Source organism: Neolamprologus multifasciatus, chromosome 3 (genome assembly GCF_963576455.1).
Source record: "Neolamprologus multifasciatus chromosome 3, fNeoMul1.2, whole genome shotgun sequence".
Taxonomy (NCBI): Eukaryota; Metazoa; Chordata; class Actinopteri; order Cichliformes; family Cichlidae; genus Neolamprologus; species Neolamprologus multifasciatus.
The window spans coordinates 26,857,284-26,880,823 of NC_140441.1; the positions used below are offsets into that span (position 1 = coordinate 26,857,284).

The 23,540-nt window shown below is 39.8% G+C and overlaps 3 protein-coding genes and 1 long non-coding RNA gene across 6 annotated transcripts; 3 read left to right on the forward strand and 1 right to left on the reverse strand.

The window, feature by feature from the left end:
• The first annotated feature begins 1,461 nt into the window (after window positions 1–1,461).
• Window positions 1,462–7,245, forward strand: LOC146522347 (uncharacterized). The gene is given in 8 exon segments (XM_085143507.1): window positions 1,462–1,842; window positions 2,566–2,696; window positions 2,848–3,987; window positions 4,070–4,306; window positions 4,404–4,628; window positions 4,749–4,800; window positions 5,171–5,283; window positions 5,286–7,245. Coding segments are annotated over 8 exon segments (3,036 nt in total). The 5' UTR covers window positions 1,462–1,664; the 3' UTR covers window positions 6,246–7,245.
• A 3,444-nt stretch (window positions 7,246–10,689) lies between these two features.
• Window positions 10,690–15,623, forward strand: LOC146522348 (uncharacterized). 3 transcript variants are annotated; one of them, XM_085143531.1, is made up of 7 exons: window positions 10,690–11,054; window positions 11,726–11,841; window positions 12,039–13,178; window positions 13,267–13,503; window positions 13,601–13,825; window positions 14,080–14,143; window positions 14,522–15,623. In XM_085143531.1, the coding sequence occupies exons 1-7, from the start codon at window positions 10,880–10,882 to the stop codon at window positions 15,595–15,597; spliced, it is 3,033 nt and encodes a 1,010-aa protein (XP_084999657.1). In that variant the 5' UTR covers window positions 10,690–10,879; the 3' UTR covers window positions 15,598–15,623. The 3 variants fall into 3 exon arrangements, with proteins under 3 accessions (XP_084999657.1, XP_084999672.1, XP_084999666.1); XM_085143540.1 differs by lacking the exon at window positions 10,690–11,054 and adding an exon at window positions 11,063–11,499 and having other exon boundaries at window positions 12,033–13,178; XM_085143546.1 differs by lacking the exon at window positions 11,726–11,841 and having other exon boundaries at window positions 10,934–11,054; window positions 12,033–13,178.
• On the reverse strand, window positions 15,335–19,735 carry LOC146522349 (uncharacterized). Its single transcript, XR_014871223.1, has 2 exons — window positions 19,623–19,735; window positions 15,335–19,487 (listed from the first exon to the last, which is right to left on the reverse strand). It is a non-coding gene; the product is annotated as an uncharacterized LOC146522349 (long non-coding RNA).
• Window positions 17,046–20,102, forward strand: LOC146522350 (E3 ubiquitin/ISG15 ligase TRIM25-like). Its single transcript, XM_085143576.1, has 7 exons — window positions 17,046–17,297; window positions 17,703–18,062; window positions 18,218–18,313; window positions 18,740–18,973; window positions 19,171–19,318; window positions 19,416–19,475; window positions 19,573–20,102. The coding sequence occupies exons 1-7, from the start codon at window positions 17,046–17,048 to the stop codon at window positions 20,100–20,102; spliced, it is 1,680 nt and encodes a 559-aa protein (XP_084999702.1).
• Window positions 20,103–23,540: the final 3,438 nt, after the last annotated feature.

Genomic DNA, 23,540 nt, shown 5'->3' on the forward strand with positions numbered 1-23,540 from the left:
AAAAGCCAAACAATAACATTTTTAAGTTATCAAAGTGACTTATATATCATGTTTAACCGAAAGACCACGGGGGTTTGAAAACGATGTGTCGGTCGGCTCAGATATTTGAAGTTTACACAGCTACATTCTCACCTGAAAATATGTTAAAAGTTTTTTTGCGACCCAGAAAGAGAAATAAGAGTAATATTAAAACTAAGTCGCTGCCGCCATTGTTGGAAACTGGAATTGGGCTTTGAATTCTGCGAGATGGTTTTTCAATTTTGTTGTCCGGGTGGAAAATTGGGAGAAATTCGGGAGGGGCACTGAAATTCGGAATTCTCCGGGAAAAATCGGGAGGGTTGGCATGTATGGTTGTGGCAACATCATTAACCTTGTCAAACACCTCAGAGTAAATCATATCACAGAATATGACCAGCCTATGTTGAGGCGAACTGAAGAGGAGGAGAGGGACAGGTGCTGCTGCTAGTGCGAGACAGACGTCTCTCACGGAGTCCTTTAGTGCTGCAGGCAGGCAAGGTGTTCAAATAGCGCACAACTTCAGTTTTTTTTATTTCTATGTGATGAACTCTGCATTATTAAGTGATAAGAACAAGTAATCTGATGTCCTGTAATCATTATGATGCTATAATTTGAGATACAATAAATAAAATAAGTTTTTGTACAAAGTATCGGTATCGGATCAGTATCGTCGATACCACCCTGAATATTACTTGGTATCGGATCGGACCTCGTCGGCTGTAATTGGTCCAACCCAGAGTCGATCATGACCAACTGGCCAATCCACCACCACTCATTTATACCCTTAAAAAAGAAAAGGAATAAAAACCCCATCGCCATTAAAAACGAAAACTCACGAGCGGCCCACCGGGCAAACGCCCGGTATGCCCGAAGACCAGTCCAGCCCTGGCTCAAGCTGCATCATAGTGTAACGCGAGGGTTCACTAGGTGGTTTGGAATCTCTCTGAATAATTAGGAACAGCAAGATGGAGACGGATAACTTTTTAGCAGCCTCTGTACTCTCAGCACACAGCAACAACCACCCACACTTCCTGTGTGCTGCCCTCATGAATACTTCACTGGCCTTTTAGAAGCCAGGAAATCTTATACTCAGATCAAAACAGGAAAACAACCAAGTAACACATACGTATTACTGGTTTGAACCATTGACTGTAGAAGTCAATGGTTTGAACATGCATGTCTAAACATTCAAACGTGTAAACATGTAAATATCAAAACACGTAACCACCAAATAGCTACATAACTAGCTTTATACCCTTTGTAAACACCTCTTTGTATATCAAATTAGATTTAAATTTACTTCCACACTTTACAATAGCAAAAGCTTCACAAGATTAATATGTCACTGCAATTGTTAACTTAGTTTCTGCTTTCAATTAGATGAAAATGACTTTTTCATAGAAGGAAATGGAAAGTTGCACGGGTGCAATGTGATGATAATAATAATAAATATCAGTAATTACAGTAATTACAGAAGTCCAGACTTGGATAAAAAATGGTTTTAAAATGTTCTAAATGTATCATTAGCTACATGCACGGATGCTTAGTCATGCACCCCATGTGACGCATAGACGAGAGAAACCTGTAGTAGACATACAATGATCAGTGAGTGCTGAGCTGCTTATATTTGGTTCAGTTACAGCGGGATGATGGGTGATCAGACCCAGCACCCTGCTTTCTTTGAGTGTAAGAGTCTTAAAGAAGGACATCTGACGAGATTACAAAAATATTTCGGTATTCACCGCAAATCAGGCGGAGGAGAGTGCGGTCCGGTGACGAGAGTGGACAAAAACGTCTACAGTGTGGTTTTCCGAAATAAAAGAGGTAATTTTATCATGCCTTTGAACACACACACACACACACACACACACACACACACGCACACACACACACACACACACACACACACACACACATGAACTTTGTTATGCATGAAATATCCTACAGTTGTCGAAGACTTACAAATGACCATTAGTTAATTTACTATTCTCTTTCGGTTAAAATAGCCCTAACAGAAAGGTCTCAGCTGTTTAAAAGATCTTATATTTTCACTGTGATGTACTGCTGTAAGTGGGAGTAGTGAAAAAGGAAACGTAATCGAAAGTTTGTCTGGAAAGCGAAACTTAATGTTATACAAAGCATTTGGTGATCAGCAGCTGCGAGTTCAGGAAATTACTGAACCTATATTTTTGAAGTCTTTCCCCTGTAAATGGGCTTAGACAGAGAAAGAGAGCTACCCAGATATCTCCGCATATGCAGTTTTTTTTATTGTATTTGCTGTTTGTACGAGTTAGTAGAGGAAGTAAAATAAGCTGTACAAGCCCTTAAGCAGAGGTAGACTTTGAAATCATCTGCATGCTTATAGTCAGGGAAATATTGTGCGTGTGAGACATTTGATATTAAATTAGACGTTTTATATTTTTGTCACTCAGTGAAAAGAGAAGAAAAAACACGATGAAGAATGGCAAAGGAAGGAAAATAAATAAATAAATAAATACATAGGTTATATAAGGAATTCAGTCTGTAATTTGCGATATCTGTCTACAGATCAGCAGCCAGCACTTCAGAGATCAGAGCATGTTTTGGAGCTTGAAGATAGTTGCTCAGTGATCTTTGTCCGAGAAAGTTTGGAAAATGACACCTCTCACCTCACCACCCCCACTTCTGCTCTAGCAGAGGTAAAGTTCATGCATTAATTCAATCATATTTTTTAATAGTTGTATGTATCCACATTAAATGAATGTTGTAAATTCGATTATATTATTAATGTAAGGACAATTTGCTATATGTTAATAGCCGTTTGTATTTGCATGTCTTTCCCAATCACAGACTCCTGAGAACATTCCCGCCTCGTCTCTTCCACCAAGCGATGAAGAGTATGAACTACATGTTGATAATTATCTCCTTCGTTACCTGAAAGAATGTCCACATGCTCAGCAAGAACTTGAGAACATGCTTGCCTGTTTAGCATGCTCTGCTGATCTTTACTGTGAGGAGGGGAACGTTTTAGTCAGGAGGCTCGCTCAACCTGGTGCTGCAGATGAAGTTAGTGATTGGAAAGCTGAGGTAGACGCTCTCTTTGGTGGCTACTTGTGCCATTATGAGGTAAACCCTGACAAAGTTAAAGCTTTGGTTCAGTCCAGCAGCTCTCCTCAGACTGCAGGTGAAGTGAAGGTGTACACAGATGAGTCTGGGATGGCTGTTGTTGTTGGAGAACTGTCTCTGGTTCATGCCAGGTTGTTAGACATCGAGCAGCCTTCAAGTTTATGTGACAATATGGCATCTCTGAGTTTGAGAGAGGAAAGCACAACCATTGCTAGCTACAGCCTTTGTGATGGGCTCCAGGTGTTTGTGTGTCAGGGTGACATCACCAAGCAACACGCTGATGCTCTGGTAAATGCAGCCAATCAGGACTTGGAGCACTCTGCAGGTGTTGCTGCTGCACTGAGTCGAGCTGGTGGTCCTGAAATACAGAGAGAGAGCGATGAATTAGTGAAGTGTTTTGGGAAAATTCCCATAGGAGAAACAGTAGTGACCACAGGGGGTAACTTAAAGTGCAAGAAACTGCTTCATGCAGTTGTGCCATCAGGTGGAAAAGCAAGTGACAGAGACAAGATGTTACTGGAGAAAACTGTGCATTGTGCTTTAAATTTATCAGAAATAATGGAGTTTCAGTCCATAGCCATTCCTTGTATCAGCTCAGGTGTCTCTGGGGTTCCTCTCACTGTGTGCACTGAGGCTACTGTTGCTGCTGTGAAGGACTTTGGCAGTGTGGGAGGTCGAAGTGTGAGCAAAATCATCCTGATTGATAACAGAGTGGAGGCAGTGAGGGCCATGCAGGAAGCATGTGACAGGCTTCTCCAAGGGATAGAGACACCTGATGAAGATACAGCTAGAGGAGCCACTGCCAGAGCTCCTGGAGGCAGAGTCCACATGGAGGTTATTCAGGGATCGATCGAGAGCCAACAGGTGAGAAACGCTGCTAAAATAAACAACACCTTGCAATAAAACACATTTTCTAAGCCCACCAAATCTCCTGCTCTTGTCCTAGGTGGATGCTTTGGTGTCTCCTATGGTTGGCCATGATCCTCTCTCTACCCGTGTTGGAAATGCTTTGTTTGAAGTAGCTGGACCCCAGCTGACCACAAGGTTTAGAAAGGAAGCAGAAGATGAAACAATGCCTGGTGACTCAGTACTGCTGGAGGGCTTACCTGGACTTCAGTCTAATGCAGTCTTCTTCCTCAATCTTGTTCCCTGGGATGGTGACCCAGACGGAGTTGCAGTCCAGGTGAGATAGTAAAGGAGTGATTTTGTTTTTCTCTTTGTTTGTGAGGACAACTTTAACTTAGCTATTTGTAATAATGCAGTATTTTTACCCATTATAGGTTCTTCGAATGGGCATCAAAAAGATCCTATCTTCCTGTGAGAAGAAAGGATTCAGATCTGTTGCTCTTCCTGTCCTCGGTGCTGGAATGGCCCTGCAATTTCCTGTCAGTGAAGTGGAGAGAGTGTTAATGGAGGAAGTTTATGTATTTGAAGAGGAACGGGTGGGAATCACATCATTCCTGATCCGCATCGTCATTCAATCTAATGATGAGGAGAGACACGAGGTCATGTCAAAGAATTTTACCCTAAATATTGGCTCCTGAGTGCTGCGTGTCGAGAAACACTTTGGCAAAGAAATATTTTTTTTAAACTTCTCGTTGAATGTTTGATTATTTTCTTCGCAGGCATCTGATGTTGTCCAAACTGACAAATTCACTCAAAAAGTCCCAGATCCAGGTGAGTAGAGAATACTGAGAAAGAATGAAAAATAATAATACCCAAAGTGCGGGAGTAATGCATCTAAATTGACCAAATTAACAGCCTGAGGGCAATAGCTCAACCTCAAATTATTCAGACAGTCCAATATTTCATTATCCTTCCTAATGATTGCTTTTTATAAATTACCGAAACCTTCTTTTAGTTAAACCCCTCTGGCTCTAACTCTGTTTTTCATTTAGGAATGGTTATTTTTTTATTACTATAACTATAAACCATGTACTACTTACTGTTCAAAACCTCAAACCACAAAGAAAATCTCTTTAAAAAGCAGCAGCAAAAAAAAGAGAGAGAGGTAAATGTACTTAACAGAGTCATTGTTCTCCTGTAGAGTCAACAACGATGAGGTTGGTCCTTCTGGGAAAAACTGGATCTGGGAAAAGTCACCTGGGTAACACCATTCTTGGAGAGGAGCTCTTTGCCACCTGCCCCTCTCCAAACTCTGGGACAATGAAATGCCAAACAGAAACCAAACAGTCAGTGGAAGAAGCATCACTCTGATCGACACCCCTGGTTTCTTTGACACAGGAAGGTCTGAGGAAGATCTGAAGCCTGAGATAATGAGCTGTATGACAGAGTGTGCTCCTGGGCCTCATGCTTTTCTCATTGTGCTTCGAGTGGATAAATTCACAGAGCACGAGCAGGCTGTCATCACTAAGATAGTTCAATATTTCTCAGATGAAGCTCTAAAATATGCTGTCGTTGTTTTCACTCACGGTGATCAGCTCCACAAAAAGATGAAAATTGAAGATTTTGTCAGTCAGAACAAAAATCTGAGTGATCTGGTGTCAAAGTGTGGTGGTCGGTGCCACGTCTTTGATAACAAACACTGGAACAACAACCAGCCAAATAACTACAGGAGCAACCAGTTCCAGCTGGAGGAGTTGCTGAAAACAATAGAAAAAATGGTGGTGGAAAAAAAAGGAGGCTACTACACAAATAAAATGCTGGAACATGTGGAGACGGCAATACAGAAACAGGTAGAGCACATTTCGTACTCAATGCCAGATAAAACCCCAGAAGAGATCAGAAACCAGGCTAAATCTGATGTGTGCAACAGCTTTCTGACCAAACTGACAGGGATTGCAACAGGAGCTTTGCTCGGTGCTTTTTTTGGTGTAGCAGCAATGGTTGGATTAGCTGTCACAGCCATGAATAACGTAATGTTTATGAACGCTGTAAAAAAGGCTCCAGCATTAATGGGAGTGTCGGCAGCAGCAGCAGGACAAACAGCATTAGTAGTCGCTGGAGCCACAGGTCTGGCAGCAGCAGCAGCAGGAGGAGGAGTATATGGTGGCTTGCTTGGATATGAAGCAGCTAATGATGCTAAGTCCCCATCAGACGCTGCACAGAGAACATATGAGGCTATAGTGGAGAAAGGAAAGTCTCTTATCAGGTTTAAGTGAGATTTTTATAATTATTTTCCAGGTAGTGAAAAGGAAAAAAGCATCTTATTTTTTCTTGATGTTCTTACACTACACATATTAGTACTACATACATCAAAGAAAACATTTTAATTATCTGGTGTCAGGGTTGTTGGCAAATAGCTGAAGAGATGAGAAACCAGGCTAACTGATATGATGTGTATGATCCAAATGGCAGGGACTGGAACCGGGGCTTTGTGTTTTTTCGGTGTAGTAACGCCGGCTGAATTTGCTATCAAAGCTGTGAAGAACACAGAATTGGTGAATGTTGCAACAAAGCGTTTCACATCAGCACATGTGCCAGCTGCAGAGGATCAAACAACACTAGTAGTTGCTGGAGCAGTAGGCTTGGTGGGAGCAGCAGCAGCAGGAGGAGGTGTAATGGGAGGTGTTATTGGAAACGAAGCAGCTAAGGATGCAGAGTCACTTTCAGAAGCTGTACAGAGAACATATAAGGCTGTAGAAGAAAAAAGAAAATCTCTCACTCAGTTAATGTAATTTTTTTTTTTTTACAATAATCAGATATTCCTGTAAACATTTGATTATTTCTTTTCCCTTTGATGTTGTTACATTACAAATAATGTTTACATTTTAAAAGGTGGTACACATTACATAACACTTTATTCAATAACAAATATTTGCCTGATAGCCGTTTGGTGGTGGGAACATATTGTTTGGTGTGTTTATGATAAATTTTTGTTTAATATGTTTGTGAGCCATAAAAAATTAAAACGACGAGTTTAAAGAGGCTCACAAGGTCTATAAGTATGATAGTTGTGTTTTTGAGGTTGTTCCTCAGTCCACTGTGATCCTAATTTTTCATACAATTGTGACTAAACTAGACTGTTTGGGACCATGAAACACATCAGACTACTGAAGACTGGAAAAATTAGGTTGTGTTTGATTTTTCTGAAATTGTCAAATCTCTATTTTTACTTAACTGTAAATGATCTGATAGTGATAGAACTACTTGATATATGTATGATATATTGGTGATGTGATTGAAGGATGAAAGATGGCTTATTAAACAATAAAAAACACTAATTTCCCAAAAGTTTTCAAAGTTTTTCCATTTGTCTATTTTCTTTTGTTTTCAGACATATGTTTTCCCAGGTCATAGTGTGTGTGAATTTGCATGGGCATACACTCTTTTTCCATTTTACATATCTATTTTTACACATATTCACATTTTTTTTAAAGCTCTTTAGAGAGCTGTCGACAATCTTTAGGGCCACTTGGTGCCAGTACATGATTTTGAAGGTTTATAAAAATGTTGCCATGAAGTGCAATTTTTTGCCTCTATTTGTTCCTGTTTAGGGTCAAGTTCAATTTCTGTCACACTGTTGCATGACAGTATTATGCAAACTGTGCAAGATTGAGGAACTAGATACCAGATAGGCTATTAGTTCTTTCTTAGTATTGACAGCATGCAGCTGTCCTTTCTGTCCTTTCGATAATCTACTGTAACCTTCGTACTGGTAATGAGGTTTTAATGTACTAAAACTAGAAGAAACTGAAGAAACTTAAAAGCTGTGTTTATGATGGCTTAAAAAGTGGAAGCTTTATATCTTCCAAGTGCGGTGGAAAATTCTTTCTGGAGTTCCCCTGATAAGTGTGGTGAATGCAGCATGAACACTGACTCTTCAACAGCTTGGTTATAAGCGACACCTGTTCACTTAGTCTCTCTATACTTGCCTTCAGCTGAAGGAAGGTGATTCTTGGTGTTATGCCAGAGTGAAGAAATTATATCATCTTTGTCATATTTACCACATTGAATAACAGCTTTAAAGTGTTAATATATGCAGGTAGTTTAGTGATAGTGCAACAGTTCAATCTGTGAGTGCCACTGTTAAAGTTGATTTGGTGAGCTTGTTTCTATTCTTGTATTTACATCTAATTTTCAGCTGTGCCTCAGGCTTCAGCCTTTCAGTTCACTTTGTGTTTTTTTAACTGCTGATTGATGTATTTATTTTAGCTGTTACATGCACCACTGTGGTCACCAGGCTGTTGATCCTGGAGTGTGAAATTTGTGGAACGTGTGCTTAAAGTGGCTGTTCTGAGGCTGTTCATCAGTTGCTATGAGCCACATATTCTTAGCACAGTTCAACAGTTTGCCTGATAAAATAAGTAAATAAATATACCTCTTTTTTTTCTTTGGGCATCAAACTTCTGGTAGAACATTTAAAGACCATAGTGTGATTAATATTTCACAATATATGGATTTGATGGAGATTGCAAAAATTAATTGGGTGAAATAAATCTTATCAGATATTCATACTATAGTATACACTGGAACACACACAACTTACTTACAACTTACTAATCCAAAAATAGGGGACAGCCAGCAGACTGTAGCCAACAGATTTGCTGTGTTGGTGAGGCTGCCAAAGACTAGCAGGGTGAATGCTTGCCAGTATGAGAACATGAACTCCTGTCCTTTCTCAGATTACTCTGATACTTGTTTTTGATATAGAGTCATTTGTCACTTTACATGTGTGCTTTCATAAATGTTGTTGGTTCAGGGAGCTGCTGATAAGCTTCATGGCTGGTTTGTGTTGGTGTTTACTTAGTATAACTGTGGTTTTACTCACGCATTCATGCTGCATCACAATACAAGCGTCCAAAGTTTGTAGATGAATAAAAAGTTGACTTAAGTCTTGCCTTGATTTTTTTCCTGCTTCCAGTCAAGTTGATTAACTGCCAAGGAGGTTATATTATTGGCAGCATTTGCCTGTGTGTGTGTGTGTGTGTGTGTGTGTGTGTGTGTGTGTGTGTGTGTGTGTGTGTGTGTGTGTGTGTGTTTCATTCCTTCTGTCTGTAAATGCCATACCTTGAAAAGGTTTGAATAAATTCTGATAAATCAGTGTAGGAGTGTAGTATGGGGGGTCATGTTAACCATTAAAATTAGACTTGCATCCGGCCCAGTCTCCAAAGCCAACTTAAGGATTTATTGTTGGAAAATTAAACAAAATTGTTACAAATTAAAAACTATGTAACTAAATGTGGTGTGTATTGTTAACATATCAAAAGCCCTATATAAAGATCTAAAATATCATGTCACATTTGATGTTAGACCTCTTCTTCAGAGTCAATAGACTGATCTGAAGGTCAAAGTGAGTTTATTACTGCCATTGTTTAACAACATATGGGCATACAGGTAATGGGGGTTGTAAATATCACATTACTTTGGATCTCTGACCTCTTCTTCGAGGTCAAATAAGGTCCACCTTCCACAAAACATTAGGGAAATGATAACGATATATGAGGATTTTACATATCAAATTATAATTTGGAGGTCACATTTGACCTCTGACATCATTTTTACATTTCTCACATGCCTTTCTTTCAAGTTGACGCCAAAATGTGTTGCAGCTTTAAAGGCAGTATTGTCAAAATAAAGAGAATGAGGTAGTTAAAAACATTATATAACATTATGTCCACTTATTTACAAATAACTCATTTAATTTAAAGAAGGAGAGATTATTAGAAAGAAATGAAGATGATTTATTGACGTACAGAAGTTAGATAGAGGTATTTGGCGGTTAGAATTCAATGGCCCGTCTCGAAGGAAAGGAATCCCAGCGGTGATAGAGATTACAGCAGGGCACCCTGGAGTCTAGACGCTGGTGGTGGAGATGAGACGTGAATGGAGCCTGAGGGATGAAAGGTGGTGAAAGGAGGAGGTGGAATGCATGAAGGCGTTTGCAAAGGAGAATGACAGAGGTCCAGTGAGATTTAAAGTATGCTGCGTGAATGCTGACTGACCGGAAGAAGGCCAGGAAAAAGATGATTGGACCAGACCAGTGTTATTGCAAACAGCTTGATAGTGTGGGAAAGAGGAAGTGATGTGAAGCTTAGATTTAGCAGGCAACACCTGAGAGCAGACAGATGTTAGAGGATCCTCCTAAGGATCTTCCTTACTGAACTTACCCATAAGCTTCGTTACTAAAAATTTAAGGAAAACATTTTACTGATATAAAGGAACGCCCCACATGAACTATATTCACAAATAAAAATTCATAGAAATAACAAAATTATACTCAAAATGATGGCAGGTATATTAAAATGTGTTCCAGGAGAAATAACAAAAGCATGCACTTTTGCTCTTGTTTTTACTGCATTACAAAGTTTTTAAAGTATCTTTTAAAATCACAAAGAAACGAAAATGAATGTGTGCAAAACCACAATAGCATTTCTTTAAAAGTAAATACTGCGCAGAGACTGAGCTGGTTGGTGAAGGTTTGCGCAGCTGTACAAGGCAGAGAAACAACAGTGTAGGGCACCTGACCTTCAAACAGTTGTTTCTCTTAAGGAAAAAAAGTGAATAGGCTTGAAGAAAGAAAATCAAAGTGAAGTTTAAGAAGGCTTAAAGGGTTTATTATAACTTCCACGGCTTGCCAAAGGCTACGCATTCAGTCCAGCGATGTGCCCTAGAGCTGTTTACTTGCTGCTGTTCTAAATTTATCACGAATTTCATGCAGTTGTTTGGTCACGTGGCGCCCGTGACGTACCAGCACTCGTTTTGCGCCTGTGTCATAACGGAACAACTCATCTCTCAGGATCAGCTGTAGATCTGATGCTTGCTACGCGCTCTACATAGCTTTAGTTACAGCGGGATGATGGGTGATATGTACCATTACCCGGTTTTCTTTGAGTGCTACGGTCTCCGCGAAGAGCATATAAAAGGGATAGAAACATATTTCCGTTGCGCCATCTCGGGCGGAGGAGACTGCGGCCCACTGATAAGACTGGGTGAGGACGTCTGTGGTATTGCTTTCAGATATGAAACGGGTAGGTAAATCATTAATTTTAATATGGGTACATATATTTAAATATATGTTGTATGCTTTTTCACGAGACGTCATATAGTTGTCGAAGTATGCAAACGGCCAGTCATAATTATTTGTTTATTATTTTCCTTTTGCTAAGATTTGCTAAAAACAGTCAGAACAACGAGGTTTAAAATTTTGAGGAAAAACTTAATGATGAGCTGCATGAAAGAAAACCTGAACAGGAAGGGTCTATAAGGGTCTATCGAAAGTGAAAGTTAACCATTCAGTTAAGGCTGTGAGATAGAACTGAAACTACTATGTAACTGGTGGTATTTTACACTTTCTTCTCTATGGATGAGCTGTTAAGGAGAAGACTGGAATATTGCAGTACACGCAAGTACAAATGCAGTTTTTGTTGCATCAGTGGAACAAATGTGGGTTGACAGATGTAGTAAAATCAGCAAGTAAGTAAAATCGGCTGTGAATCCAAGTGCAAGTTGTTGAAACGCATTTGTAACATATGACAGGCATGAGATGTAAAGGATAAAAGGAAGGAGGCTTTAAAGAAAATAATTTACTATATATATATATATATATATATATATATATATATATATATATTTAAATATATAAAATTTTTAAGTAAATGTAAAACAAATCCACTGTGTAACTCCAGATGTCTGTCTACAGATCAGCAGCGAGTCCTTAAAAGATCAGAGCATGTTTTGGAGCTTGGAGATCGTCATTTGGTGATCACAGTCCGAGAAAGTCTGGAAACTTACACCATCCCCACTGCTACAATAGCGGTACATTTTGTATATTAATTTAATCAAAGTTTTTAAATGTGGAATAGCTAATAAATTTATAGCTATAACAACACACACAACACACACACACATCATCAAATCATCAATTTATATATACATATATATATATAAGGTGGTTAGGAGGTCTTTGTTGCAGATTGATACCTCCTCTCATTTGCATGTCTTCCCAGGCACAGACTCCTGAGAACATTCCCGCCTCGTCTCTTCCAACAAGTGATGAAGAGTATGAACTACATGTTGATAATTATCTCCTTCGTTACCTGAAAGAATGTCCACATGCTCAGCAAGAACTTGAGAACATGCTTTCCTGTTTAGCATGCTCTGCTGATCTTTACTGTGAGGAGGGGAGAGTTTTAGTCAGGAGGCTCGCTCAACCTGGTGCTGCAGATGAAGTTAGTGATTGGAAAGCTGAGGTAGACGCTCTCTTTGGTGGCTACTTGTGCCATTATGAGGTAAACCCTGACAAAGTTGAAGCTTTGGTTCAGTCCAGCAGCTCTTGTCAGACTGCAGGTGAGGTGAAGGTGTACACAGATGAGTCTGGGATGGCTGTTGTTGTTGGAGAACTGTCTCTGGTTCATGCCAGGTTGTTAGACATCGAGCAGCCTTCAACTTTACTTGACAATATTGCATCTCTGAGTTTGAGTGAGGAAAGCACAACCATTGCTAGCTACAGCCTTTGTGATGGGCTCCAGGTGTTTGTGTGTCAGGGTGACATCACCAAGCAACACGCTGAAGCTCTGGTAAATGCAGCCAATCAGGACTTGGAGCACTCTGCAGGTGTTGCTGCTGCACTGAGTCGAGCTGGTGGTCCTGAAATACAGAGAGAGAGCGATGAATTAGTGAAGTGTTTGGGGAAAATTCCCATAGGAGAAACTGTAGTGACCACAGGGGGTAACTTAAAGTGCAAGAAACTGCTTCATGCAGTTGTGCCATCAGGTGGAAAAGCAAGTGACAGAGATAAGATGTTACTGGAGAAAACTGTGCATTGTGCTTTAAATTTATCAGAAATAATGGAGTTTCAGTCCATAGCCATTCCTTGTATCAGCTCAGGTGTCTCTGGGGTTCCTCTCACTGTGTGCACTGAGGCAACTGTTGCTGCTGTGAAGGACTTTGGCAGTGTGGGAGGTCGAAGTTTGAGGAAAATCATCCTGATTGATAACAGAGTGGAGGCGGTGAGGGCCATGCAGGAAGCATGTGACAGGCTTCTCCAAGGGATAGAGACACCTGATGAAGATACAGCAAGAGGAGCCACTGCCAGAGCTCCTGGAGGCAGAGTCCACATGGAGGTTATTCAGGGATCGATCGAGAGCCAACAGGTGAGAAACGCTGCTGTAATTAAAATAAACAACACCTTGCAATAAAACACATTTTCTAAGCCCACCAAATCTCCTGCTCTTGTCCTAGGTGGATGCTTTGGTGTCTCCTATGGTTGGCCATGATCCTCTCTCTACCCGTGTTGGAAATGCTTTGTTTGAAGTAGCTGGACCCCAGCTGACCACAAGGTTTAGAAAGGAAGCAGAAGACGAAACAATGCCTGGTGACTCAGTACTGCTGGAGGGCTTACCTGGACTTCAGTCTAATGCAGTCTTCTTCCTCAATCTCGTTCCCTGGGATGGTGACCCAGACGGAGTTGCAGTCCAGGTGAGATAGTAAAGGAGTGATTTTATTATTCTGTCTGTTTGTGAGGACACTTTTAATGAAGCCATCTGTCATAATGCAGTATTCTTATGTGTTATAGGTTCTTCGAATGGGCATCAACACAATACTATCTTCTTGTGCGAAGAAAAGATTCAGATCTGTCGCTCTTCCCGTCCTCGGTGCTGGGATGGCCCTGCAGTTTCCTGTCAGTGAGGTGGTGAGGGCTTTAAAGGAGGAAGTTCATGTATTTGAAGAAGAGCGGGGAGGCATCACACCACTCCTGATCCACATCGTCATTCACCCCGATGACGAGGAGTCACACAAGGTAATGACAAAGCACTTTCCTTAAATATTGGCTCCTAACCATTAGTGTGCTGAGTGTTGAAAAACACTTTGGAAAAGTAAAGTTACGTTCCATATCAATATTTGTTTCATTTTACTTTGTGATGAATCTTTTTTTTTTTCACTCTATTACATGAACTACACAAGATAATAATAATTACTTTTTTCATCTGCATTTGCATCTGATGAGTTTTTACAGGAATTGCTATTGATGTTGATACTTTGTTGTCTTTGCAGGCATTTGATGTTTTCCAAAATGACAATTTCACTCAACATGTTCACCAAAAGGTCCACGATCTAGGTGAGTAGAGAATACTGAGAAAGAATGAAAAATAATAATACCCAAAGTGCTGGAGTAATGCATCTAAATTTACTAAATTAACAGCCTGAGGGCAATAGCTCAACCTCAAATTATTCAGACAGTCCAATATTTCATTATCCTTTCTAATGATTTCCTTTTTTAATTACCAGATACTTCTTCCAGTAAACCCCTTTGGCTCTAACACTAGTTTTTCATTTAGAAGTGTGTTTTTTTTGTAAGTAAAACTATAAACCATGTACTGCTTACTGTTCAAAACCTCAAACCACAAAGAAACGTCTCTCTTTGCAGCAGCAAAAAAAAAGGGGAAAAAAAGAGAGAGAGGCAAATGTACTTAACAAAGTCAATTTTCTCCTGTAGAGTCAACAACGATGAGGTTGGTCCTGCTGGGAAAAACTGGATCAGGAAAAAGTCACCTGGGTAACACCATTCTTGGAGAGGAGCTCTTTGCCACCTACCCCTCTCCAAATTCTGGGACAATGAAATGCAAAACAGAAACCAAAACAGTCAGTGGAAGAAGCATCACTCTGATTGACACCCCTGGTTTCTTTGACACAGGAAGGTCTGAGGAAGATCTGAAGCCTGAGATAATGAGCTGTATGACAGAGTGTGCTCCTGGGCCTCATGCTTTTCTCATTGTGCTTCAAGTGGGTAAATTCACAGAGCACGAGCAGGCTGTCGTCACTAAGATAGTTCAATATTTCTCAGATGAAGCTCTAAAATATGCTGTCGTTGTTTTCACTCACGGTGATCAGCTCCACAAAAAGATGAAAATTGAAGATTTTGTCAGTCAGAACAAAAATCTGAGTGATCTGGTGTCAAAGTGTGGTGGTCGGTGCCACGTCTTTGATAACAAACACTGGAACAACAACCAGCCAAATAACTACAGGGGCAACCAGTTCCAGCTGGAGGAGTTTCTGAAAACAATAGAAAAAATGGTGGTGGAAAAAAAAGGAGGCTACTACACAAATAAAATGCTGGAACATGTGGATACGGCAATACAGAAACGGGTAGAGCACATTTCGTACTCAATGCCAGATAAAACTGCAGAAGAGATCAGAAACCAGGCTAAAACTGATGTGTGCAACAGCTTTCTGACCAAACTGACAGGGATTGCAACAGGAGCTTTGCTCGGTGCTTTTTTTGGTGTAGCAGCAATGGTTGGATTAGCTGTCACAGCCATGAATAACGTAATGTTAATGAACGCTGTAAAAAAGGCTCCAGCATTAATGGGAGTGTCGGCAGCAGCAGCAGGAGAAACAGCATTAGTAGTTGCTGGAGCCACAGGTCTGGCAGCAGCAGCAGCAGGAGGAGGAGTATATGGTGGCTTCATTGGAAATGAAGCAGCTAATGACGCTAAGTCCCCATCAGACGCTGCACAGAGAGCGTGTGAGGCTATAGTGGAGAAAGGAAAGTCTCTTATCAGGTTTAAGTGAGATTTTTATAATTATTATCCAGGTAGTGGAAGGGAAAAAAGCATCTTATTATTTCTTGATATTCTTACACTGCACATAATAACTGCATAACAATACTACATTCATCGAAGAGAACGTGTTAAATTATTTGGAATCAGGTTTGTTGGCAAATTGTTGAATACTTATCTAGCAGTTACCTTTTTTGTGGACTTTTTGCATAATCTTCTGAGGGCCTTAATGCATTGTAGTCATAATTTTTTCCTGTGGACGAATGTCTCAGACCGAGAAGCATCACAGACAAATAAGTCAACAAGTGAGTCAAAATGTCATGGAATATTTAGTCATGTTACATATTTCTAAGATATTGTAAAATAATTATAAATTATATTTGACCCTGTTTTGTCCCTGTTGCTTTAAGCAATAAAAAAAAACTAATTTCTGGGGAGTTTTCCATTTTGTCCAGTTCTTCTTTTGTTTTGAGAATAGGTGCTTTTAGGCAGGATTGTTATACTGCACCTACATGCTCTGATCAATGGGGGGAACTCTAGCAAAGAAATGTATGTGTCATGAGATGCCACTACCAGCAATAAGAAGGTCTATTAAGTACAGTAGTTATGTTTGCATATGTGAAACACCCGCAAAGCGGTGAGAGGTCAAGTTCTGGGACTTAAGAGTAAAGAAAGGCAAGAGCAGTGTGTTAGTAGAACATGAAATGTTGGATGTTTGTGGTTTGTACTCGTAGTCCATATATTTACTGTGCAAGACTTGGATAGTTACCTTGTCCTGGATGTACAGTTTTGGTCACCCCGCATTTACATTGTTTTATTGTATTTTTAGCTTAATCTACCAGCATTTAATCTCATTGCAGATTTAGTTTTTCTCCAAATCTGTTTTGCTAGCTTTTTTCACCCTTACAGACTTGGCAACCGTCAGTCTTTAGAACGACTCCTTTGTGGACTTCAGAAAAAAAAAGAGTGAGTTTGTATTTTTTGCATTTTATTGTTACACATGTTTTAAAAACATGCAGTTGATTCTTGGTTATTTTAAGGTTACTTTGTGGTTAACAGTAATGTGTAGGAGATGACACAACAATGAATGGACAACACAAACACCGTACAAAACAAGGCAACAAACAGTACTACAGTGTAAAACTACAATGTAAGCCTTGTTATTCTTCCCCAAGAGCATTCCTCAGACTCTGAAAGATGCAAATGCAGCAGTGAATTATAGACTCTGCATGCTCACTAGTCTCTATGACTGATAAACTGATTTGTTCTATCTTCCCCTTTAAAATGAATCATTAACGCAAATGTGACGACAATTAAAGTGCGTGGACATTGACTGCACTTCAACACTTGACCTGTTTCCACTTCTCCACTTCTGCTGAAAGCAGACAGTTGCTGCTTTATTTGCCAAGATCTTCAGAGATATATCAACTCAGGGACAGTCTTAATAATACCACAACTAAAATGGCTTGCAAGCAGCAAAGTCAGCAAGATGAGCCACATGGAGTTGACCTGGACTGCATTCAGTTTTCCTGTTCAGTGTGTTTGGATCTTCTGAAAGAACCGGTCACCATTTATTGTGGACACAATTATTGTAAAAGCTGCATTGAGGATTTCTGGGATGGAGAGGAGGAGAAGGGTGAATACAGCTGTCCTCAGTGCAGGGAGACATTCAGCCATCGGCCTGTTCTCAGGAGGAACAACATGCTGGCTGAGGTGAGGGGACAGAAATGAACTTTCTGTCATTGCATGAATAATGTAAACTGTCAGAGCACAGACTCTGTAGTTCACAGATAACGTAACAGTCGTGTTGTTGCATAAGAAATTATGTAACAATACCACTTTTTCCCTGTAACTGTGTAAATAATTAAAGAAGTGGAACTGGTTTTGTACTGATTTATACCACCATATTTATTTGAGCTCCAGAGTTGGGCATTTAAACAATGTTTGTGTGAACACACTTCATTATGAAGCCAGCCTCAATTGGCCATCATAGAAAGATGTACTCTTAGACTGTGCTGCAAAGAGAACAGATTTACATTAGATCAGAAACTCAAAATCTCCAAAAACATTCTATTTCTCTTTACAGCACACCATAACATTTTCTGTCTTTCTGTCTAGGTTGTGAATAAGCTAAAGAGTGCCAAATCAACATGTCCTTCTCTGGTCTATGCCGGTCCAACAGATGTTGCCTGTGACTTTTGCTGTGGGATCAGAATCAAAGCCATTATGTCATGTTTGACCTGCTTGGCATCGTACTGTCCCACTCACCTCGAGCCTCACTACAGCGTTGCTGTGTTGAAGAAGCACGAGCTGGTGGAGGCTACAGTGTCAATACAGGAGAAAATGTGCACTAAGCACAATAAGTTAAAGGAGCTCTACTGTGAGCAAGATGAGCAGCTTGTTTGCTCTTTGTGCACAGTGGATGAACACAAGGGCCACGGATGTGTTTCCGCTTCAGCACTCAAGGATAAGGCAAAGGTGAGGGCAAGGAGTCAAGCACATAATGCTACCTTTCAAAGTCCAAATGCTTCTGTGCTCCCAAATGACATGTGGCCATCAGACTTACTCATTAATAACATTACTGATTACTAATATTTAAATGACTCACTGGATGCAAAACTGCCTTCTTGCAGAATCAACTGGCTTTAAATCAAAGGAAAATCCAGGACAAAGTCCAAAAGAAAGAAAAGGAGCTGAAAGAACTGAGCCAAGCTAAGGAGAGTCTCAAGGTGTGGAAAAGCAATGTTTTCAGATCTGATATGTGCATTTATCTGCTGGGTGAATAAGATAGCTGCTGAAATGAGCTTTAGTGCGTTAACATAGTCCCAGTATTTAGCTCTGATCAAACTTGCAATAAGATTTTTACCGGGCAGCACAAGCAAGCACCGCCTTCAGCACTTGTTTTTGATTTGCTCTTTTTCACCTTTACTTTGAGAAACATGCTGTTGATTTTTCTCATCTGATGACTTCAGTTTAGCATTCTCTCTTTAGATGTGATTTGCGCCCCACAGGTGGTTGTTAACAACATATTTTAATGCTTAACAGATTCTCTACAATTGTCTTGGTCTGTGGGGTTCAAAGATCAAGTCGGGTTGTTGTTTTAACTGAAGAAAGATAAACTTTTAACCAAAAACAGATCTGCGATGTGCCAACAGAGTTCTGCTCTGACTTCCCTGAATGACTGTGACAAGATCTTCGATGAGCTCATCTCTTCCATGCAAAGAAAACAGAGTGAGGTGAAGCAGCTGATTAAAGCCCAGGAAAAAACTGCCACCGCCCAAGCGGAGGACCACCAGTTTCAGTTGAAGGAGGAGATTACAAAGCTGAAGAGAACATACGCTGAACTGGAAAAAGCTTCGGATGCAGATGACCTCATATATCTGATGCAGGTATAGCTGTTCACAACCTAGCAAAGGTTTTCTTGTAAAATACCTGATTTCAAAGGCCTAAAAAACTGAGCACAATTCGATCCAAATGGCGAAAATGAACATTACAGCAGATATCGTAAACCTGTATGAGATCGTTTAGATTTATGATGGGTTGCTTAAAAAAATGACCATTTTTGTCTTCTCCTTATATTTCACAGCATCTCTCCACTTCCTGGGATTCTCCAGATGGCTCACCTGGAGCTCCTCCTCAACGCTCCTTTAAAGACATAACCGAGTGTTTGTCTGAGCTCAAAGATAAACTGGAAATGTCACTGAAAGAAACATGGCCCATGATCTCAGCCACAGGTAACAGTTGGAAAAGAAAAAAAGAAAGCGTTGTGGATAAGTTGCTTCATACATAACCAGTGATTTTTTAAAATAACTCCAGTTTGTTTCTTCACAGTTTCATATGTTGACTTCTCACTACCTCCGGCCCCCAGCAGCAGAGAAGAGTTTTTACGTTGTATGAAATTCACTTGAAACATTATAAAATAATATACTAGTCAGTTACAGTTGAAAATAGTGGTAATATTGATCATACTTGCTGTATTTTTTGCCAGATGTTTATCCCCTCATGCTGGATGGGACCTCAAACTATCGTTATCTCCACCTGATATGTGAGAATCGCAGGATGAGGCCTTCACCCAGCCAGGCTTCAGCTCATCCGGACAGGTTCACTAAATTTCCCCAGGTGCTGTGCAGAGAGGGTTTGGCAGACCGGTGTTACTGGGAGGTAGAGGGACATGCTCGCACTCTGTCTGTAGCAGTGGCTTATAAAAACATCAGCCGGACATCTGATGAGTCACAGTTTGGCAAAAATGACAAGTCCTGGAGTTTAGACTGCACAGCAGACGGCTTTTTATTCTGTCACAATAATGTTGAAACCAAAGTGCCCGGCTCTGGTCTCTGCAAGATTGGAGTCTTCCTGGATTATAAAGCAGGTACTCTGTGTTTCTATCATGTCTCTGACCCAATGGTTCTAATCCATAAAGTCCAGACTGCATTCACCCAACCACTTCATCCTGGTGTTGGGATAAATTATGAATGGTATGATACTGGAGTATTTGCACAGCTAGTTAAGTTATGGTAAATCTTTTCAAAGTGATAGAGATGTTAAACATTTTTAAGACCCCATCTCTAAAGGATCCTCATCCATCACTAAAGCGTGGCAGGCAGAGGTGGGAAGTATAAAAATACAAATTCTTTTACTTTTAGCTTTTACATTTTTAAACAAATATCTGTACTTTCTACTCTTTACATTTTCAGCACAGGCTCATTACTTTAGTTTCATTTATAGTGCTTATACTCAGGGGTTAAAGTGGGCCAGAATGAGTGCCGGTCTGTAAGTTGTGGTTGTGGTACTTCAGCATCTAGTTGGTGCTACTGAAAAGCAGGAAATATAAAGGATTTTTTTTTTGTGGTAGGTCATTTCAAATGCAACATTTCTATCAGCTCAACAAGTGTCAGCAAACACACAAACTGTGTGCAGTTTGACGCGCAGTGTGTTAACGCTAAAGGTTCAGCTGCTGTATCTCACAGTGTGACAAAGTGGGTTAACAGTTGGTATACTCATTACCTGTCTCATAAGTATTAACTTTTTACACATTAAGCACACTACTCTCTACATAATAGTGATGGCCACATGGCACTGATTCAAGCGGCTCTGTATTTTTTTGGCCGCCAGATGGCGCCAAATGGGATGTGTTGAAAAGCTTCTGGTAATGAACCATTTTTTGATACACGCTTCAGTTGTTCAGTAAGCTTCATTTGGTCAACACTATTGCAGTTTCCTTGAACAACTGCTCCACAGCAATAAATAAATAAATAAAGGGTGAAGGATAACGTCCCTTCAGGTTCCTGAGTGAATCACATGACTGGTTGAAACCATCGATGCTGTTATGTAAGAAGACAAACAGAAACAGTGGTAACAGTTCCAAACATAAGTTTACATAATCCACAAGAGCCAAGGTGTGAAAACGGGTCATGTGATTAGAGGATCATTAGGGGGTCCTTTTGTCCCTCTTGGGGGGGATACTCCCACTGGGTTTAAATCTGGGGCTCTCTACTATTTGACCCTAGAACTGAAGAAGCTTCTCGGATGAGAGGTGAAACGTCTTCAAGCAACTTAAAGTCCAGACGCTTTTCTTTCCAAGCTCCTTAGACTACGATGACCTGGATGACTGAGAACCTTCACAGACATACTTTTCCATAGGGATGTTTTCTTTTGTTTGTTTTCAGATAATGAAGTGATTTGACAAGACTATGTTTAACTTTTATAGAGCCATTTAGCTGCATATATGAGTTAATTAGGAGAGTAGTGAGCATTATGTGATTCTCAGCTATTTGCATTGAGTTTTAATGCCTATTGGGTGCCATTTGGTGCTCAAAAATACGAAAGGTTGCTTGAATCCGCAACTTAAAATGAACTGCTTCATTATGATTGTCCAATCTAGTTGAGCCTACAGCTTCTGTTTTTTAATGTTGCTTCAATTTTGTGTGATATTGGGCTACCGTTGTGGTGCTTTGATCATGTATGTTTTGGGGATTGAAAAAATAATGTCATATCTATTTCATAAATAAATCATTTTGATGAGTTAACCTTCCTTGTTTAAACATTGGCCATGATGTGGTTTCCCTCATGCTTGACCTCTTGACGTGTGTGAACATAAAAGTTAAAAATCCATCCATTTTCTTTCACTTATCTAATTCAGGGTACGTTGCATTATATACAATAATGTACAACACACACATGCAATAGGTTGGGAGTAACCCTTGTGCTGTAAGTTCCCTGCTCTCCCAGGGTTATGTTACTGTCCAGCGGACAGAAACCTTTATATATAATATAGTATGGTTTATATGTATAGTCTATTTCTGTTGTGTTTTTTTGACCTGTGGGTAGAATTGCTTTATGAATGCACAGTATTGCCCTATTTCTCACACCAAAATACACAATACTCAAAGAGTGCATTAATGATTTATCTATAACTAACAAAATAAGCTATAACAACATCGAAAGAATAGTAGGTCTCAGTTTTCTTACTGAAGGTCAGGGTTAATGATTAAACAACAAGAAGGAAATCAAACAACCATCCCCTGTCCTGTTGAATAATAACATTAACTGGAAATGCTCATGGCTTTTACATAGAAAGTTCCTACTGGTCAAACAAGTAATAGAGGTGACATTTTTTATTATTATTATCTTTTTTTATTATTATTCATAACTGTTATCCTGTGTATATATTCTTGAACCAAAATACAAAAAGGACTTTTGCACTGTATGCATTGCATAATGAAACAGTGATTCATATTTTCAGGAACTGCACCCACACAACAATCTCCTGGACTGATAGGATGACTTTTTTCATAAAAATGTATTGCCATTTCAGTACAAATTTATCCTATTTTTTATAGAAAGTTATTCTTATTGTCCTTGATACAGTGTGCCTTTTCCCCCTTTATGGAAAATGTCTCATTTATACCATGACGTTTTCACAACAAGGACCAAAGTATTTTTAGTCTTTATATAAATAGCATGAAGGTTAGACGTAATCTCAAAGTAAAGGTAACTCTGGCATTGCTTGTGCTCTTGTTTGTTTGTTGTTGTTGTTGTTGTTGTTTTGTTGCTGAAGGGTTAACTGTCTGCATGAATTGAGCTGCAGAGATGAGATTATAAAACTGCCCAACTGGAATCTTTCTGCAACTCTCTATGCCTAGAAATGCTGTCCATAAAAATTCTGAGCAAAATCAATGACGAAGTGAAGCCCTGGGAGTGTGCAACACCCACCAGGAATGAGTGTGAATTAATGGCAGCTATCCTCACCAATCTCCTGCGTTCCTCAAGTCCACTAAGCACACGTAGAATGGTTGGGCACACACCCATGCACTATTTGCAAATTCAAACCCACCCTTTTGAATTTGTGGTTTGTGCTTACTTACAATAAAAGCAACGGTCTCTATATTTTAAAGTTCTTTCTTTTTAATTCAGACAAAATATACATAAAAACTAATAAAAACGAAACATGCCACTGGGTTGAAACAAAACACTCAGTGGCATGTTGGGGAAACTTTTATTTCCAAGCACAAACCAGCTAGAATTCTGGCACCCAAAATTGCAATCAATTAAGCAATCAATGAAAGAAATGTCATATCTCAACTCATTTTGTATATAAAGCACACCTATCCACAGAGAGAGTCTCTTCCACTCCAACTTCTTCTTCCACAAGACACAAGAGCTTTCAAAGGAAAACAAGGACAAGATTTTAGACCTGCACAAGGCTGGAATGGGCTACAAGACTATCAGCAAGAAGCAGGGTGAGAAGGTCACAACTTTTGGTGGAATTACTCAGAACTGGAAGAAATAAAAAATGGCATTCAGCTGCCCTTGTTCTGGAGCTTTATGCAAAATGGGCCTTATATGTTGAGGATTATCATGAGAAAGATGGCCAATCAGGCTCTTATATAAAGATATTTGCATGAATAATGTAAACTCAATTATACAAACCAATGTACTGCTTGAGATCAGCGTGGT

Excerpts from the sequence above, each read along its gene's own strand:
- LOC146522350 (XM_085143576.1), top strand. The coding sequence starts at position 17,046 with ATGGCTTGCAAGCAGCAAAGTCAGCAAGATGAGCCACATGGAGTTGAC. Across the intron at positions 17,298-17,702 it reads GGAACAACATGCTGGCTGAG|GTTGTGAATAAGCTAAAGAG; the intron begins GTGAGGGGACAG and ends CTTTCTGTCTAG. Across the intron at positions 19,476-19,572 it reads CAGAGAAGAGTTTTTACGTT|ATGTTTATCCCCTCATGCTG; the intron begins GTATGAAATTCA and ends ATTTTTTGCCAG.
- LOC146522348 (XM_085143531.1), top strand. The coding sequence starts at position 10,880 with ATGATGGGTGATATGTACCATTACCCGGTTTTCTTTGAGTGCTACGGT. Across the intron at positions 11,055-11,725 it reads TGCTTTCAGATATGAAACGG|ATCAGCAGCGAGTCCTTAAA; the intron begins GTAGGTAAATCA and ends GTCTGTCTACAG. Across the intron at positions 13,826-14,079 it reads ATGACGAGGAGTCACACAAG|GCATTTGATGTTTTCCAAAA; the intron begins GTAATGACAAAG and ends TTGTCTTTGCAG.